This window comes from Chrysochloris asiatica, unplaced genomic scaffold (assembly GCF_000296735.1).
Source record: "Chrysochloris asiatica unplaced genomic scaffold, ChrAsi1.0 scaffold00367, whole genome shotgun sequence".
Lineage (NCBI taxonomy): Eukaryota > Metazoa > Chordata > Mammalia > Afrosoricida > Chrysochloridae > Chrysochloris > Chrysochloris asiatica.
Genome location: NW_006408885.1, coordinates 273065 through 290260, shown reverse-complemented (window position 1 = coordinate 290260; position 17196 = coordinate 273065). Strand labels below are relative to the sequence as shown.

Here is a 17196-nt window from a genome sequence, read left to right as displayed (position 1 = left end):
TACAATAGTGATCTCATACCTTTGTCCTTTGTAATTGACTAATATTTGTCCTTTGTAATTGACTAAGTTCACTCAGCATCATGCCCTCCAGATCCATCCATTTTATGAGGCATTTTGCAGACTCCCTATTATTCTTCAACATTGTATAGTATTCCATTGTATGTATGTACCAAAGTTGCTCCAAGGGCTGGAGGAGAGAGGGAAGAAGATGACCTGGCCACTTTAACCAAGACAGGCTTTTCAGTGACAGTTAATCTGGAACTAACCTTGTGGCCTATTTCTTCCCAGGTTTTCCCAATCCACCCCTGAGGTCATGAAGATTGCCGTCATTGGCCAAAGTCTGTTTGGCCAGGAAGTTTACTGCCACCTGAAGAAGGAAGGCTATGAGGTGGTGGGTGTGTTCACTATCCCAGACAAGGATGGGAAGGCAGACCCTCTAGGTGAGTGAGCAGCCATAGAGGAGAGGCAGTTTGTTAAGTTCCAGGCAGATAAGTCACAGTGAACAAGATGGGTGAGAAGCAGAAGTTTGGAGGGTCTTATACTGGGTTCTTGGACTTTTCTGGCTGGAGAGCAGCCATACGCAATCCACTCTGCATTCTATTTGTGTATTTCAAGTATTAATCAAGGTGGGATTACTAGAACCTGGATACTTGGAGGACCGTAGTTCAGACCTCCAGGAAAGGCGCTGCCCATCTGGAACTGGTGATGAACAGGGGGTGGGCCTTGTGGACTGAGGCCCTAGCTCCTAGATGCAGACATTGGCTGCCTGGTGCCAGTGTGGGGGACTTGTATTGAGGCTGGTTCTGCGAGGTCAGGAAAAACTGCTGTGTGAGAAGTTTCTAGTAATCACAGCTTCTTCACTCTCTTTCCCTTTGTGTTAGAGGTAGTAACTATTTGCACCATCTTCACCTCCATAGACTTTATAGTGCCCTTTTTTCTTTACTGGTCTCCAGTATCTATTTAATACTTCTTTTTATTGAATTCTCTATTAAAATAATAGGCAGAATGTGTAGCTTCTGACTGGACCTTGACCAATATTCTCCTGGCTTTCAGCCCCTTAAGTGCCGGGGTTCTAACAAGCGTGGGGTACAATGCCAGCAGATTAAGCTTTACTTCTCAAAGCTGTCCCCACTGTGACCAATGAAATTCTTCTGCAAGGTATCAGAAGTCAAGATCACCACCCCTGAAGGTCAGGCCTCACAGGGAACAGCTGATGATCAGGAAGACGTTGTCTTCACTACCTGAAGAGGGGTGATTAGCAGACGATACATGACCAGAACAGTCTCTGAAACCAAGCCTTCAGCCAGTGCTACCCCAAAGCCTGCCTGCTGGGTCTGGGCTGGGACAGTAGGTGGAGGGTAAAAGGGATGGATCTGGAGAGAAGGTCGAGGAACCAGTAGGCTTGGAAGGCAGCAGTGCAGTGGAGCAAATAGGGATCAGAGAATGCCAGCTTCTCACCTGTTATCCACAGGCCTGGAAGCTGAGAAGGACGGAGTGCCGGTGTTCAAATTTCCCCGCTGGCGACTGCGAGGGCAGGCTCTGCCGGAGGTGGTGACCCAGTACCAGGCTTTGGGGGCTGAACTCAATGTCCTGCCCTTCTGCAGCCAGTTCATCCCCATGGAGGTCATCAATGCCCCCCGACATGGCTCCATCATCTACCATCCATCTTTGCTTCCCAGACACCGAGGGGCCTCAGCCATCAACTGGTGAGAAAGGACAAAAACCACCATCCGCAACATGCCCTCACTCCCTGTCAGCCTGAATTGTCTATTCTTCCAAACCTAAACTCTTTCTCAGGTTCTGTGAAATTGATATTGTGAAATGTTCTGTAAAATGGGGCATCTGTCACAGTGGGGACAGCTTTTGGAAGTATGGCCTAATCTGCTGGCATTGCGCTCAACCCCCATCAGCACTGCAGTACTCTAGGGGCTAAGCACAGAGAGTAGTGGACAGGGTCCAGTCCGAAGCGCCACATCATACGTTTTATTTTCATTTTAAAATGTAATGAAAAGAAGTGTTGGATTCACATTGGAGTCCAGAGAGAGAACACTACGGTATCATGGAAGCGCTGATGGAGGGAAACAGCAGCTGCTACTAAGGCTAGGGAGAAGGGAAGAAAGTATAATTACTAGAACCTGGACACTTGGGGGCGCTTTCTATGGCTGCCAGATGCCAGATATAGACTGGGTTTGTAAAGTGGTATCAATAAGAAAAAAATCCTTCTGTAGTACCAGAGACAGGCAATGCGAAGGCCTTGGCATTCTCACACTAAACCCATAGAAAAATAGTCCCAGCATTCTATCTTAGGGCTCCTAGGACAGGCAAGGTTAATGGGGTTCTCTGAGAAAACACAGGAGGTCACTGAGCTGGAGTTGAACCCAGGTGGTCAGGCCCAAGTCCAGCTCCTAACCTCTATCCAACTAACTCAGCAGCATCTTACTTGGAAAGGGATGAATTAAAGGGTTCAGTATACAAGATAATCTGAGGTATGAGACATACTGAGAAGACATTAGCGTGGACATGTGGAAGAGTCTGGCTGGTATGGGCGCTCAGGGAGGGTCTTGGCAGGGCAGGCTTTGAGCTGAGACGAGAGTATGAGATTTTAGTTGGACTACTCTGGCTAGAATTTTGACTCCCTGACCTTCCTTTTCTGTTTCCTCATGTGTAAATGGGCATGCACTACCTGTTAAATCTGTCATGAAAATGACATTATAGATGGACTGTAGAGGTTTCAGCAAAGGACCTAGTTGGTTTTGATAACACTGTTTTTCTCTCTCCTTCCTCTGGTGAGAGAACATGCTGCAGGAAAGGGTCTCGTGATTGCATTCAGTGCATTTTCACACTGACTGTCCCTCCAACATAGGTGATTGTTCTTCTGCCTCTTAGGACCCTCATCCATGGCGACAAGAAAGGAGGCTTCACCATTTTCTGGGCAGATGATGGTCTGGACACAGGTGACATTCTGCTCCAGAAGGAGTGTGAAGTCCTCCAGGATGACACCGTGAGCACTTTATACAACCGCTTCCTCTTCCCTGAAGGCATCAAGGGGATGGTAAGAGCTGGGAGCTGGGCTTCTGCCTGCCCCAATGTTTCAGTAAGCTCTCTCTGTCCCTGTGTCCCTGAGTGCCAGCTCTAGGCCCCAGACAGAGGTGCTAGTAACTGGCTATGAGTCTGTTCCCCAAATGCCAGGGTCCTGAAGGAAGATTGCTTCTTTCAGGATGCTAAAGAGGCAGAATTAGGACATTAATAATGTATTATATTAGGCAAGACTCTTAATTACAACTGATAGACCCCATCTCAAAAGGTTTTAGCAACAAAGGGAATATTTTGGGTTCATTGGGAGTCCTGATGTGGCGCTGTGGGTTAATGTGCCAGACTACAAAGCCATTTGAACTGCAAGATTGGCAGTTCAAGCTCACCAGCTGCTCCTTGGAAACCCTATATAGGGTCGCTATGGGTCAGAACTGACTCAATGGCACATACCAACAATAACCAGAGAATACTCCTGGTGTGGTGCTGTAGGATTAGCACTGGACTGCTAACCACAAGGTCAGCAGTTCAATCCACGAGCTGCTCCTTGGAAACCCTATACAGGGTCTCTATGAGTCAGAACCTACTCAACAGCGCTTAACAACAACAAAACTAAAGGTAGACCCAGGAACTGAAGCCATGACGTTAGAATTTTATTTCTCTATTCACCCTGGTTCTGCCTTTTGTTTAGTTGCCCTCATTTTCAGGTTGTTGTTTAGTGCCGTCAAGTTGATTCCAACCCATAGTGACCCTATATAGGGTTTACGAGGAGCAGCTGGTGGGTTTGAACTGTCAACCCTGTGGTTTGCAGTCCAGTGCTGATCCTACAACACCATAATCTCAGGTTGTTGTTGTTAAGTGCCATCAAGTCAGTTCCAACTCATCGTGACCCTGTATAGGGTTTCTGAGGAGTGACTGGTGAGCTTGAACCATCAACCTTGCAGTCCAAACCAACTTTGCAGTCCAGCGCGTTAACCTACCAGAGCCACACCACGACTCAGGTTGCCTCTAAATGGGAGTAAAGAGAGTGACTGGAAGCTCAAGGTGGTTCTGGGACAGCGAGAAACAATAGCCTCTGACTCCAGCTTATGAGGGTCAGAGTAGAAGTGTTTCTCACAAATAGATTACCAAGACTTCCTTCCAAGGGTGGGCTTTGAGTTAACAGCCAACTGCTTTAACCATTTCACCACTCATTGAGTCCTCCAGGGAAAGAGAACTCCTTTTTCTTCTAGAATTTACTGTTGAAAAATTAAGCAAGATGCTAATCAGCCTAGTTTGGGTCATGTGATCTTCCTGAGCCAATCACTGGCCACAGTAATGGAGTAGGCAGCCAGCCAAAATCACTGCTTCCTGTTGTGGCTGGCTGGGAGTAAGACAGCTGTCCAATTCTAGTTGCGTGGTTTTCCTTAGGAAAGGAGGTTTTGTTAAAGAGGTAGAAGGAAGGGGTTCTGGCAAATAAAAATGACAGATGTCAAATACACATGTTGTATGTAACACAGCAGACTGTGGCGTGTGGGGTTTGATTCCTCCAGTCAGGGAAGGCTCTGGAGGTTTGGAGTATTTGTTACGCTGCTGGTGCTCCAGCAGCTACATGAGCAGTAATGGGCAGCAATACGTGAGGCAATTGGTACTTGAGCCTCTCATTAAAAGCACAAGTGATTCACGCACGGCCGTGAGCATGACGGTAGCAGCTCAGTGCCTCTTGTCCTTAGCTCGTATTCCACATGGGCTCTCCTGCTTTTTGAGTTGAATTAAACTAAATGCCTCTTTATGTTCTCCCCCCAACTGGTGGGCAAAATAGACTTGAGTAAAGATTTAATTTAAGGACAAAGAAGGGGTAGGATTGCATATCTTACAGCAAAAAATCAACTCTATCCTTTAGAGCTGCACTGTTCAGTATGATAACTACTGATCACGTGTGGCTTCTCAAATTTAAGTTAAATTAAAATAAAGAACTCATTACATTTCAAGAGCTCAGTAACTACACATGGCTCACAGCTACCATACTGGATAGTAACAAAATAGGACATGTCTGTCACCCCAGAAGAAGTTCTGGTGTGGCATTGTAGAATAAATACTGGACTGCAAGATTGGTTTGAACTGCATGGCTGGCCATTCAAACCCACCAGCCGCTCCTTGGAAACCCTCTACAGGTTCACTATGAGTCAGAACTGACTCGATGGCATTAGACAACAGCAGCAATCACCCCAGAAAGTTCTGGTAGACATTTCTGATACTGAAATCACTTCTTTATCTGGCACTGCTGGGGCATCTTCCCATAGGCTTTCCATTATGGTGAACTCAGTCTCCTGTTTGTTGTTGTTAAGCGCCATTGCTGCTCCCCCTCTCCTTCTCTTTAACGGAAATGGTTTATTGCTTCATCTCAAACCTCTAAACTTGTATCTTACATCTCCAAACCCATCATAGTTTAATCTCCTTAAAAGACACAGAGGGCTTTAAATAACAACATAACATTTTTGTATGTTATATCTGCACAGGGTTTGATAGGTTATGAAATTTTCTAAGAAGATATAAAACCTTGTGAAGTAGGGGAGGGTTCTGTATGCAGTGGGGTTAGAGTTAGATGACCCCAGTTGTTCAGACGACAGATATGTGTGGGATTCCTTTCGGTCCCAGGCACTGTGCCAGGCAAACTCAGGGTCTGGGAGGGAGAGAGGGAGCTGACTGAGCCTGAACCCTCCACAGGTTCAAGCTGTGAGGCTGATTGCTGAGGGGAGAGCTCCTAGACTCCCTCAACCTGAGGAAGGGGCCACCTATGAGGGGATTCAGAAGAAGGAAATGGCTAAGGTAAGCACTGTGTGGTCTGCCCACCCCCAAAGTCTGCCTGTACATGGGCCCCAGGCCAGGAGGGTGTTCTGGAGAAGCTGGGGTCCAAGCTGGAGGTGCCGTTCATAATTATGGAAGACACGAAGAAAGGCAGCACCTATGGGAAAAGCTTGTGCACAGCCAGGGAGTGGGGGAAGGCAGAAGGCAGGTCCAGTCCAGGCTCCTCTCTGTTTCTCTTTATGAAACAAGTGGGGGAGGAGTCTGGAGAGCAGGAAAGGTAGGAGACCTGTGGAGAGGTGAGGCCCATGGAAGGGTATAAGGCCAAGTTCCTGATGCCTTAAGGGTTGGAAAGGAGGAGACCACCTAAGTGCACTGTCTTGGCTCTGCAGATCAATTGGGACCAACCAGCTGAAACCATTCATAACTGGATCCGTGGGAACGACAAGGTGCCTGGAGCCTGGACTGAGGCCTGTGGACAGGTATTGCCATGTGTGGCTGGGATTCAGCTGGATGCTGGTGTGGCCCCACTAACTACAAAAATCTTAAAATATGCTTGTACTAGTTTATAAACAGCCCCTACCTGGTCCCCACCCCTACCATGTGCCCCCTAGTCATCTCAGCTTCTCCTAAGACCACTCAGACCTATCCCCTATCCTAAAGGGTTAACATCTCATATTTCTCAAGTCCCAGATTCCCTGTCAGCCAAGTGAGCCCAGCCTTATAGGTTATAAAAGGTGGACTCTCACCCCTGGGCTCAGAAGACACCAAGCCCAGCTCTGACTTGACTTGGCCTCTGATGTTACAGCAGGAGGAACAGCATCCCTAGGGTCAGGGAGTGGACAGTGGGCAAGGGTTAGGAGCTGAGGCAGGCTAGATGCTAACAGTAGGGCATTCTGCTACTCATAGGTATAGAGTCATAGTCTGACCTCATTGAGGGTGGGTCCTGTGCTCCAGACTGAGCAGTAGTGTCCTGGTCCCAAATTGCTCAAACCCCTGGCCTTTCACTGAACACTCCCATTGTCCCCACAATTCTTGCTGCTCTTACTGCCACAGGACTCTGTACTTTGGCAGATTCATCTCCTGACCAAAATGACCAGGCTTAGTGCCACAGAGGGGAGTCAGCCTTGCTCCATGATCAGCACCCTAGATGAATTTTCTCCCCCTGTCTGTCTACCTAGTCTCACCCAAAGGCGATATAAAGGGCCTGAGGGGCAAGCAGAGCCTAAGGCAGCTTGTCGTCAGCTCCTCAAGGCCATGGTAGAGACTCAGGCTCTGTGCCCTTGCACCAATTCTCCTGGCCTGGGCCTCACCCCACATCCTCTCCATCTTCCTAGCCCAATGTGTCTCTGCCTTGGTTGCCAGAATCAGGGGCCTCAACTCACCCACTGCTTTTTGGTTTCCTTCCTCAACAGAAGCTGACATTTTTCAACTCGACGCTGAACACTTCAGGCCTGATGCCTGAGGGTGAAGCTTTGCCCATCCCAGGAGCCCACCAGCCAGGAGTGGTCACCAAAGCAGGACTTGTCCTCTTTGGGAATGATAACAAGATGGTAACAGCACTGCTGGAGCCCACTGCCCACACCCACAAACACACTTCAAAGGAAGTGCCTAGGCTGCTGCAGAGAAGAACAGACCATACTCTCCAGGGAGGGCAGACTCAAGCTTGCTTCCGGTTGCTGGGTTGGCCTTGGCACAGACTGACTAATGTGGTTACTGGGACTATTTCTCTGTTACTGGAAGGCTGGGGTCCCCTTGCCTTCCCAGAACTGGGTACATTGTGTAGCTATCATACAGCTTAAAAACGGGAACTCCTTGCCAGGGAGCCCTGGTCTTGGAGGTATAGTTTGGTCTAACCACTGGATATGGGATTTAACCTCTGTACCTCAGATTCTTTCTTTGTTAACAGTTGTTGTTAAATGTCATAGAGTCCGTTCCGACTCACAGCAACCCTGTTTTAAGGTTTCGGAGGCTTTTTAAATCTTTGCGAGAGCAGAAAGCTTCATCTTTCTCCTGTGGAGCAGCTGGTGGTCTCAAACCACCTGACCTTGTGGTTAGCAGTCCAGTGCTTATCCTACAGAGCCACTGCGTTCCCTTGTGAACAAAGATATTATAAAAAAGTGATTTCATACATGTGAAACATGTGGAAACATGCCTGGCACATATATCAAACTCTGTATAAATGCTAACAATTATTAGGAGTACTGGTGTGGCACTGTGGGACAAGCACTGGACTGCTAACCACAAGGTCAGCAGTTCAAACCCACCAACCACTTTTCAGAAACCCTATACCAGATCGCTATGAGTCGGAACCAACTCGACAGCACTTAACAACAACAACATTATTAGGATAGCAGATTCTGAAGCTAATAATAATGTTGTTGTTGTTAAGTGCCATTGAGTTGGTTCCGACTCATAGTGACCCTGTATAAGGTTTCCAAGGAGCAGCTGGTGAGTTTGAACCACCAACCTTATGATTCAAACCAGTTTTGCAGTCCAGTGTTTTATCCCACAGCACCACACCAAGACTCCATTAGCTACTGTTTACTGGGCACTTTCTATGTGCCAAACACTGTTATAAAACTACTTATATGTAGTCTCTTTTCAACAACCCTATGAGGTCTCGCTATGGGTCGGACCCGACTCGATGGCACTTAACAACAACAACAACAATGAGGTCTCTATTATGTTCATCTCACAGAGGAGAAAGCTGAAGCACAGAGAGTTTAAGTAACTTGCCCAAGGTCACCCAGCTAGTTCTTGACAAATAGTTCAGAGCTGGCTCTTAAGTCCATGCCCTTAGCCCAGGCTCTGGGCTGTTAATATACACTCTCCACAGGAGTTGGGATGTTCTGGGCCTATACTTCCACTTACAGAAGATGTTAGGGACAGGCAAAGGAGTATAGGAAGGGGATCACTGAGCCCTTTTCAGAATTTCAACAATCCCAGGGATTCTATGCCCTTGACCAGATGCAGTTTGGGGTGACATTGCCCAGGGCTGGTAAGTGTTCCCTATGCTGCTCTCTCCGTGGCCTGCTGCCAGAGGGTCTGGCCAGCTAGCTTCTGGTGATGTTTGATGGACAGTGACTGATGATGTAAGTATAGGTGTAGGTAGTGGTGGTTATTAAGGCAATTAGAGGGTAATATCTATTTTAGGTCAAGGAGCTCTGGTAGCATAGTGGTTATAAATTGGGCTGCGAACTGCAAGATCAGCAGTTTGAAACTACCAGCTGTTCTGTGTCAGAAAGATGACGCTTTCTGGTCTGGTAAAGATTTACAGCCTTGGAAACCCTATACAGGGTCGCTATGAGTTGGAACTGACTCCACGGCTCATAATCACTACCACCACCGTCTGTCTTAGGTCAAGGAGCTCTGTTAGCATAGTGGTTACAAGTCGGGCTGCCAACCTCAAGGTCAACAGTTTGAAACTACCAGTGGTTCTGCAGGAGAAAGATGAGGCTTTCTGCTCCCGTAAAGATTTACACATTCGGAAACTTTGTTCAGGGTCGCTATGAGTCGGAACCGACTCCACGGCACGTAACCACCACCACCACCATCTGTCTTAGGTCAAAGAGCTCTGTTAGCTTAGTGGGTTACAAGTCGGGCTGCCAACCTCAAGGTCAACAGTTCGAAACTACCAGCGATTCTGCAGGAGAAAGATGGGGCATTCTGCTCCCATAAAGATTTACAGCCTCGGAAACCCTGTGCAGGGCCGCTATGAGTTGGAACCGACTTCACAGTACTTAACAACAACAACAACAACATCTTAGGTCAGGTTACCAAGAAGCAGTGTCGAGACAGGAATTGTTGCACAAGTGATTTGTTGAGGGAGAGCTCTCATGAAGATTGTGTAAGGGAGAGAGGGAAGCAGGCAGGTCACAGGAAAATGCTGGGCACAGATAATGGCTCAGGAGAAGTTTAGCCTGAGCCTGACCACATGGGTCACTCTGGAGTGGGAACTGACTCCACCATTCTTAGATTGAAGTAAAGGAACAATAAGGCACAACCTCCTTGACCTTGTGCATGATAAGAACCATCTTCATGGTGGTTCTTACCATCCACAGAGAACCTCACCAAAGATGCAGTGTGGGCTGTTAGCAGACAGTGCTTAAAGCAGCAGGGAGTGTGCTGACTTAGCTGGGTGAAAGCTCTGTATGGGTACTGACTGACTGTATCAGCTACAGCATATACAGAGACAGGTAATGCAAAGAAAGGCACCCTTGGTAGATACCATGGATTGAGGCTGCAGTGTGAGGGCAGCAGAGCCCTGGGTCAGGCAAAAATCCTGTGGACTGTGCTGTTCTTACAGAGCTGCTCTCATTAAACATGGGCATTGCCACTATCCCAGAGTGCACCTGCCCCTACTCCTGCCTTAGAATTCCAGAGGGATGTCTAGGATGTTTGCCAGATGTTTCCATGGGGTTTCTAGAAGCTAGTCTATTGGATGACTTACGTATGTTCTTTATATTGACTTTCATCGTAATACTTGAATTACCTTCTCTGATGAGCACACATAATTTTTATAGATAATAAAATCATTACACCTAAAAAAATTATACAGTGGTGGTGGTGAATGGGGTGAAATGGAAGACTAAGGAGTGTGGCAGGTGCCTGTGTTCTCATCTCTGCTGTGCAGTTTCCTTTGTGCCCTTAGAACTAGGAACTCACCTCTTTGAGCTCCTTTTCCCATCCTTTGTTGGGGCTCCATGGTCCTGCCTCACTGGGAGGGTTGGAGATGAAGTGTGTAGGGCACGCAGTGTAGGATCTTTCTGGTTTGGTGTCGTCATCACTGGTCTGATTGCAGTTCCTGTGAAATCCTTTCTCCCACAGCTGCTGGTGAAGAATATCCAGTTGGAGGATGGCAAGATGATCCCAGCCTCACACTTCTTCCAGGGAGCAGCTGGAGATGCCCTTGAGCTGACAGAGGAAGAGCTGGTCACTGCAGAGGCCATGAGGGTAAGAGGCACCTGCAGAGCTGCTGTCTGGTTAGGAGGTCATGCACAATGCCCTCTGTGAATGGCACGTTGTTGGGCTCAGGAATGCTTTCCCCTCTTAGGGCTTTCAGTGTTTCCTAGTCCTTCTTTCTCTGCCATGGGGACTTTGGGATTTGGTAAACTGGGTCTAGCTCTTCTAGGATGCAATGTGGGCAAATGAAACAGAACCTCTTAGAATAACTGAAAAATGTAGGTGTCAAGAGCCATGGTCCTTTGATGATTTCCAGAAGGAATGTGTCCAGCACAGATTTTGTGATCAGGACTATTGGCCTCCAGTCCAACATTGCCATCATGTGAGTCCAGAGAAAGAGCCCATTCCCATCTGAGACTCAGTCTCCTCCACCTAAACTTGAGTAAATGGCCACTTCCCAGACAGGGCCCTTTCTGGTCCCTTCAATTCATCTCCCTCTTCCTGGGTGGATGCCTTACTGAAAGGGTACACACCAAGCAGCTGCTGCCAAGTCAAGCTTGGGAAATAACACAGCATTCCTCTTACTATACATGAGTGGTTGAGGCAGTCACAAGCCCACCCAGATTCACAGTTAGGAGCTTTTATCCCATCTCTCCATGAAGGAGTATCAATTAATTCATACGACTTTTTATTTTAAAAATATATATTGAGCCCTACTAAGTGCCAGGCACTATGCTGGACACCAGGACCATGACTGTAGATCAGGCCCTTGCTCTCATAGAGAAGGAGCAACAGTCTCATAGGGAAGGTAGCCAAGGAAACACCCAGCAGAGAGACAAAATACAAAGGGTGATGAGAGATAGGTGGCCTGGGGCTGAGGAGGGAACACTGAGCTGGGACCTGAGTGGAGAGAAAAGGTCAGGAGCAGTGAAGGCCAAGCCGTGATTTGAGGGATCTTTCTAGGCTTGAAGGAGCCACAGAGGTGTGTGGCAGGTTCTCAGGGACAGAGAAAGCCGGAGGGGAGGTGTCTGGTCAATAGGGCTGAGCTGGTGATTGTGGTTGGACCATTCATGCAAAGGTAGGATCAGCAAGAGAGGGGCAAGAGCCATGTGCCCTGGGCCAAGGCACTGGGAAGCCCAGAGTATCTGAGCACCCTGCGTGTCTGTCAAAAAAGCCTGGTGTTCCAAAACATGTTCCTGGCACAACTGCTCTGACCCCAGCTCTGTTCCTGACCTAGGGATTACAGGACCAGCTGGACAAATGACCCTCTTGGATCACAGTCCACTGGCACTCAGATGAGAGGAGATTGTTTTAGAACTGAACGCTGAAGGGAATTTTTAAGAGTTTGGTTGAACTATACTACCTTGAAATATCTACAACTGAAAGCTTGATCTATAAAATTGTGGTTGTTGTTATGTGCCGTGGAGTCGGTTCCGACTCATAGCGACCCTGTACAGGGTTTCTGAGGCTGTGAATCTTGATGGGAGCAAAAAGCCTCATCTTCCTCCCGCAGAACAGCTGGGAGTTTCGAGCTGCTGATCCTGTAGCCCCCACTTTAATGGATGTGATTGTTGAATGTGAAAACATATGTGAAAAGGCTTTGTTTAATGGCTGGCACTTTCAGAAACTCAGTAAATGTTGTCAACGAGTCTAAAAATCACAAAAAGTAGAAACTTCTAGAGTGTGCATCTATGTAACAACCTTCTGGAACAGCAACGTATTTGATTATTATGGCAACTGTTGAAAGTAGGGAGTCCTGGCATGGTGTTGTAGGATAGGCACTGGAGTGCTCACCACAAGGTTGGCAGTTCAAACCTACCAGTCATTCCTCAGAAACCCTATACAGGGTTGCTATGAGTCAGAACCCACTCAGTGACACTTAACAACAACGACATGTGAAGTCAGTACTGTTATCATCTCCCTCCCACAGAGGAGGAAGCTGAGGTCCAACTCTTGACCGGCATGCTTCCTTATGGTCATAATTGCTATGCCTTCTGGCCAGGAATGGACTGGGCAGTTTCAGGATCTGTGGTCTAGAGGCAAATGGGAAGTGGGGTCTGGCCAGAAACACAAGAAACTGATTGGTCTGGGAGCTACAGCAACACCTAGGGTTGGTGGTAAGGATCAAGCCTGTGGCCATAGCAAGGGTCAGTCTGTCTCCATTTTGTGGGGTTCCCCAAGTGTCCTCATGGACCGAGAAGGTGATGAATAGTCTGTCTACCCCTCACACCTTCCTGGGCTATGGCTGTGCTATGGTCAAGGAGTATCCTGCATTCTCAGCAGTTCTCTAAGCTCTGTTTTCATCCTCACAACCTCTATGAGTGAAGGAATGGAGGCAGAGAGATCTAAGATCAGGACTGGCATTTGAGTGGAAGCTGTGTGGCTCGGGGTCCACACAGTGACCAGTCATTGTCCTGTCTCTCCATGCCTCTGGACATCTGCTGTATGCTCAGGTCAACAGCACTCATAATCAGTGGTGACCAAGCCCCGGGGCTTCGGAAGTCTGGGGAGGGACAGTCACTGCTCCAAGAGTTCCATGAAGGTTTCAGGGAAGAGCTTTGCAGGCAGTGGCAGGAATGGCAGGCCATCCTGATGGATGGACAAGAAGCAACTCAGTGTGGTTACTGGGGGTCATGTGAGGAGGACTGCAAATGTTTGACTCCTTCCCAAGAAAGGAAGAACAAGGTCAGGATATGGATGGATTAAAACCACTAGGGAAGCTGGCTCTGTAATGGACCTGCCATCTTCTGCCTCCAGCCTGGCCCCCAAAACCAGATTGGGAGTGCCCACAGCCTGGAATATGACCAGGGAGGGCCAGGCTTGATCTCACTGGTGCTTGGGAGCTGGGGCCAACATCATGGCTCCTTTCCGGACAGGCCCAGCCAGGAGCTTAACCAGAGAGCAGTTGTCCATCTCTGACCTGCCAGTTAGACTTGTTAATGAGCGTGAGGACAAGGAGGATGGAGGAGTCATGTCCAGCAGCAGCACTGGGATAGGAGGAGTTGGGGGTAGGGAGTTACAGGGTGCCTCACTGCCCTCTTGTCATTTTCCCTCCTAGTCCACAGAGCGTCTTTGCAGTCACAGGAAGGGTGGATGACATGCCTTGTCCATAGGAAATTTGGTGTCTCGTCAAAGACAAGCACCAGCTGCCCTGAGTACTACCCCTTTCCCTGTCTACTGCCCGTCTCTGACCTCCATGTTGCTCATGTCCTCCCTTCAGAACCACCCAACTGCCACCGTGTTCTCCCTTCTCCATGCCAGCGTCAGGGTCAGGCCACCCAGGTGAAACCCTGGGTGCAGTGTAGGTGCCAGGGTGGTTGGGTCTACTGTCCCAGGCCCTGTCATGCTCTGTGGTTGGTGCAGCCATCCTCCCCCTGCCTCTGGGACAACATGGGCACATTGACTCATGATCCCTAAGAGGTGGGCATGAGAACCGTATCCCCTGTGTCAGAGAATGGGGAAGGGTCACTCCAGGAATGAAAATCCTCCTGAAAGGGAGGAGTGTCATGGAGTGAACAGAAGGGCCCTGCACCTATCCCAGTCTGCAGGGATGGCCAGGTGTTCATTTTGAGGGATCGCATCCTCATCAGACCTTGTTTTTTTTTTTTTCAGAGTGTCTGGCAGAGAATCCTCCCTAATGTCTTGAAGGTTGAGGACTCCACTGATTTCTTCAAGTCAGGGGCTGCATCAGTAGATGTTGTAAGGTAAGGTCAGGAGCAGAGGGGTCTGTTTCAGTAACCTAGCTCTGTAGAATCAAGTGGAATATCAAAGCAAACATTATTTCTTGGTCCTGTATTGTAATAACCCATTAGGGTGACTCTCTTGTTTCACATGTGGGCAGGCTTCAGCTGGGAAGGCTCAGAGCTGCAATGGCTGTACTGGAATCTCTGCATTCATGATAGGCTCTTCCCTCTATCCCTGTCAGTGGGCTGGGCTGTCCACAAATATCACTGTGGCTCAGGGGTCTGAGAGCTAGCAGGCCTGGCAGTACTTAAGGCAGATGCTGCTGCCAAGGTGAGCTTGGGAAATTGCACAACATCCTTCCTACTACATGTGACTGGTTGAGGTTGTCACAAGCCCACTGAGATTCACAATCAGGGACTTAGCTCCCACCCCTCTAGGAAGGAGTATCAATGATTTTCCAGCTGTGTTTTAAATCCCAAGTCCTCCAATAAAGGCAGAGATGTGTGAGAAAAGGAGACTAGAGAAGTAGAGCATGAAGAAATGCCACTAACTTCAGAGGAGGCATCAGTAAGATGTTGAGGTGTTGAAAGGAAGTGGATGAAAGGGAATATTTATTCCAATCTTTCTAGAATAAAGGTTTAGTTTATGCACAGTGAACCACAGAGATTTTAAATGATCAATTAGAAAAGCTTTGACAAAGTATACACCTGTATAACCCACACCTCCATCAAACATCACCCAAAAAGTTCCCGCCTGTCTCTTTCTAGTCAATTTCCTCACACTTGTTCTAGCGTGAAGACTTACACTCTGTAAAATAAAATTCAAAGATTTATTTAAAGTTCAGAGATGGTCTGGTCTGGGAGAAGGTCCGAACTCACAGAGCAATGATGGCTGATCCACTGGAGAAGAAAGAAGCCAGCATTCTTTTTTTACTTGAATACTTTTTTTTTTTTTAGTTTTTTTTGTGAATTAAGTGATAGTTTACATAGGAGAACATCGGTTTTACACTCATCGCTTCATTTCAATGATTACAGTCTCCTCCGTGCATCATCATTCAACAGTATTTACTTCTATTCCTCTTTTTTTTTTTGCAGGGGGGAGGGGAGGCTGTACACAAAACCACTCAGGAATATATAATTATTTAAACAACCAAAGAGCACATTCTACAAGCCTGCCTCCTGACCACCAGCACACAGCCTTTCTCTTTCCATGAGTCTAGAGTCTTCAGCTTCTCCTTCTTTCCATGTCTTCATCTCTACTTCCATCTCTGGTGTCACTGCTTTTTTGGATAAGGTCCCACATTCTGCTTGTGCTCTTCTCCCTGGATGGTCCTAGGGTCCTCTGTTCCTGGACTGTAAGATTAACTACTCCCCTGTTTCTGTTACAAAACTTCTACCTTTACAATTGTGGCAGTCACAATTAGTCATGATAACAATAACAATTACTCACTATTAAATCGTACGAATTTTATCCCCATCTCTTTTCACCAGACCCATCTAGACAAGATGAAAACTATTCAGTAAGGGTAGAAACCAGCATTCTTATACAGTTGAAGCAAGAGCTAAAGTTACAAAATCATGATTGGTTGAAGGACAAACAGGTGTCAAAAGTGAGCTAACTGAGAGCAAGGACTTATCAGGGACTGGTGGGTAATATGAGGAGCCCTGATAGTGTAGTGGGTTATGGGTTGGACTGTTAACATCAGGGTCCGCAGTTTCAATCTACCAGTTGCTCCATGGGAGAAACATGAGGTTTTCTGTTCCCATAAAGATCAAAACCTCAGAAACCCTATATTCTCCTCCAACACAATAACTCAAACTCATCAATTCTTCTATGGTCTTCCTTATTCACTGTTCAACTTCCACATGCATATGAGGCTATTTAAAAACCATGGCTTGGATCAGGCACACCTTAATCTCCAGACTGATGTCTTTGCTCTTGAACATTTTAGAGATCTTGTATAGCAGATTTGCCTAATGCAGTAGATCATTTGATTTCTTGGATGTGTTTTGCATGAGTGTTGATTGTGAATCCAAGCAAAATAGAGTTTTTGACTGGAATATTCATTCTTCACAATGTTGCTTGTCATGATCCACACAGTTGAAAGCCTTTGCATAGTCAAAATAAACCTCAGGTAAACATCTTTCTGTTATTCTCTGCTTTCAGCTAAGATCTATCTGAATTCAGCAATGATACACACATTCTCTTCTGAATCTGTTATGAATTTCTTGCAGTTCCCTGTCTATGTACTGTTGCAGCTGTTTTTGAATTATCTTCAGCAAAATTTTACTTGCATGTGATATGAATGATATTATTTGATGATTTCCCCATTATGTTGGGTCACCTTTGTTTGAAATGGACATAAATATGGATCTCTTCCAATTGGTTGGCTAGGTAACTGTCTGCCAGAGTTCTTGACATGGATGAGTGAGCACCTCTAGTGCTTCATCAGTTTGTTGAAAGATTTCTATTTATATTCCATTAATTCCTAGAGCTTTGCTTTTCTCCATTGCCTTCAGTGCAGCTTGGACTTCTTCCTACAGTACCAGTCTATTGATCATATGCTGCCTCTTGAAATGGTTGAATATTGACCATTTCTTTTTTGTGCATAGACTCTGTATATGAATTCCATCTTCTTTTGATGTTTTCTGCATCATTTATTATTTTGCCCACTGTTGTTAAGTGCCATCAAGTCCATTCCAACTCACAGTGACTTAGTATGGGGTTTCATAGGAGTGGCTGGTGAGTTTGAATTGCTGACCTTGAGGTCGAGTGTTTATCCTATGGTTCCAC

General features: G+C 47.0%; 1 protein-coding gene across 1 annotated transcript in view; it reads left to right on the top strand.

Annotated features, from left to right (window-relative positions):
• The first annotated feature begins 313 nt into the window (after positions 1-313).
• ALDH1L1 (aldehyde dehydrogenase 1 family, member L1) overlaps positions 314-17196 on the top strand; it is an 80382-nt gene continuing 63499 nt past the window's right edge. Inside the window, exons 1-8 of the mRNA XM_006876226.1 lie at positions 314-440; positions 1472-1706; positions 2887-3052; positions 5737-5838; positions 6207-6296; positions 7230-7367; positions 10645-10770; positions 14332-14423. Of these exons, the coding sequence (XP_006876288.1) occupies positions 314-440; positions 1472-1706; positions 2887-3052; positions 5737-5838; positions 6207-6296; positions 7230-7367; positions 10645-10770; positions 14332-14423 (1076 nt within the window). The remainder of the gene's footprint in view (positions 441-1471; positions 1707-2886; positions 3053-5736; positions 5839-6206; positions 6297-7229; positions 7368-10644; positions 10771-14331; positions 14424-17196) is intronic.